Below are 1,898 nucleotides of genomic sequence, written 5' to 3' on the forward strand. Positions count from 1 at the left end.
TTCACAAATGGCAACATGTCTCTGTGCCTGATGTCATTTTTTTATGAAGTAATTTACACTGATGTTTTTTCCAAAGACCTCAGAGCTGGGGTAATTGTGATGTGCCACCTGGGCATCTTCTCTGACTCCTGAAATGAGTGAATTGCAGGTGGTATAATAAACCCCTTCAGTTAACTGGGAAAAAATGTATAGCTGTGGTTCCATGTTAGCGAGGCAGCAGCTGATCCCAGCTTTGGAACACTCTCATTGCAAGCCACGTGAAAGCAACTGGAGCTTAAGTTTGGGATCTGGTCGTGTGCATGACCAGGAAGAGGCCAATCCCCACTGCACCCTTTTTCCCATGTGCTGCTGCTGGTGTTGACTCTTCCAAGACAGAATCAGCAGCCTGGAGCAGAATTGCTCTCCAGGAAACCTTAGGATAAATGGAGCATTTGGCCAATGCCAGAAATGAGAGACAGGCGGGAGAGAAGCCCTTTGGGTAACACTGGAAGATAAAAATGAGTCATTGGTCCTGGGGAGGTGACAAACACTTGTGAAGGAGATGGGTTTTCAGAAGCAAAGAGTTCAAGCCCCTATGAAAGAAATAATCAGGGAGACAGAGGAAGTGGCTCTATTTGAGTACAGTGTGCATGAAGTGCAGTAAAGGTTGAGTGATAGGATGCCAGCCCTTGGTCTGCTCAGTGCTGAAGGTGGACAAGCAGGATTTGGGCTTTACCACAGGAGATGGGATGTGCCAGGGAGACAGAAGAGAGCGAGTCAAAGCTGTGCCCTAAATGCAGTTACAGAGCACAAGCTGGAATAGTAAGAGGTGAGAAAGAGAGCTCCCAGAGATGATCAGGTCAGTGACTAACAGGCAAAAATGGATCAGTTGGAACAGATTTGCATTTCTGGAGGCTTTTACAGAGAAGAGCATGTGTGGCCTTAGAGCACTTAAAGCACTGCAAGAACAGGCAGTTGTGAGGAGTGATCACTGTCCAGCACGGTCTGATTCAGTAGGACTGGGCAGCTCTTATTTTCCTTTCAAACAGTTACTGAGAGAGAGTTCCTTGTTTTGGAATCTAGTTTTCTTGTATGTCTCTGGAATTTTTTCAGCTCTCTGCTTTCAAGGCCATGGGCACTCAACCTGTACCTGCCTTTGGAATGGGAGGACAGCAAACCTCAAGCTTTGGGCTGTCAAGTAAGTTCCTGTTCTAAGAACCCAAACATTTAAACCTTTTCTGTAGTTTGCTGCTGCTGCATCTTTGAAAAACAGCAGTGGTTTAGTGTCCCTGGGGTAAGCCATTCTGATATATTTGGTGAATTCTCTACTTGCAGGCTTTCCTGTGAGCAGCAGCAGCAGCAGCAGTACCAGTGCCAGCAGTTTCTCCTTTAAAGCTAGTTCCAACCTCACGAATTCCACATCATCTGGGAGCAGCCCTGCTGCTGGGAGCTCTCCTGCTGCTGCAAATCCTCCTGCATTTGGGACAGCATCCTCTCCTAGCGCACCCCAATCCGTCGGCTTTGGCAGCCTGGCCGCTCCATCCGCAGCCTCCTTCTCCTTTAAAACAGCTGCCACAGCTGGTGGCTTTGGGACTTCTGGCTTTTCAGGCTTTGGCAGCGCTTCTGCTGTGAACTCTGCAAGCACCACTCCACTCCCAGCCTTTGGAGCCTTCAGTGCCACCATGGCCACTTCTGCCCCGCCTTCGAGCGGTGCTTTGTTTGGACAGAGCGCCAGTGCCTCTGGACACGCTGTCACCTCAGCCTCTGCTGCAGCCAGCAGCTCCAGCCCTGCCTCCGAGAAGTTATTCACACCCAAGAGCGAGTTATCAGCTGAAGAGTGGCAACAGTTTGAAGCAAAGGAGTTCACAATTGGAAAGATTCCTCTTAAGCCACCACCATTAGAACTTTTAAATGCTTTC

The 1,898-nt window shown here is 48.9% G+C and overlaps 1 protein-coding gene across 1 annotated transcript; it reads left to right on the forward strand.

Annotated features, from left to right (window-relative positions):
* Window positions 1-17: 17 nt before the first annotated feature.
* On the forward strand, window positions 18-1,892 carry LOC107199585 (nucleoporin NUP42-like; the record flags this gene model as incomplete). Its single annotated transcript, XM_015616904.2, has 2 exons — window positions 18-1,177; window positions 1,315-1,892. Coding segments are annotated over exons 1-2 (684 nt in total), but the record flags the coding sequence as incomplete, so codon positions are not given.
* Between the last annotated feature and the right edge of the window lie 6 nt (window positions 1,893-1,898).

This window comes from Parus major, unplaced genomic scaffold (assembly GCF_001522545.3).
Source record: "Parus major isolate Abel unplaced genomic scaffold, Parus_major1.1 Scaffold1175, whole genome shotgun sequence".
NCBI lineage: Eukaryota > Metazoa > Chordata > Aves > Passeriformes > Paridae > Parus > Parus major.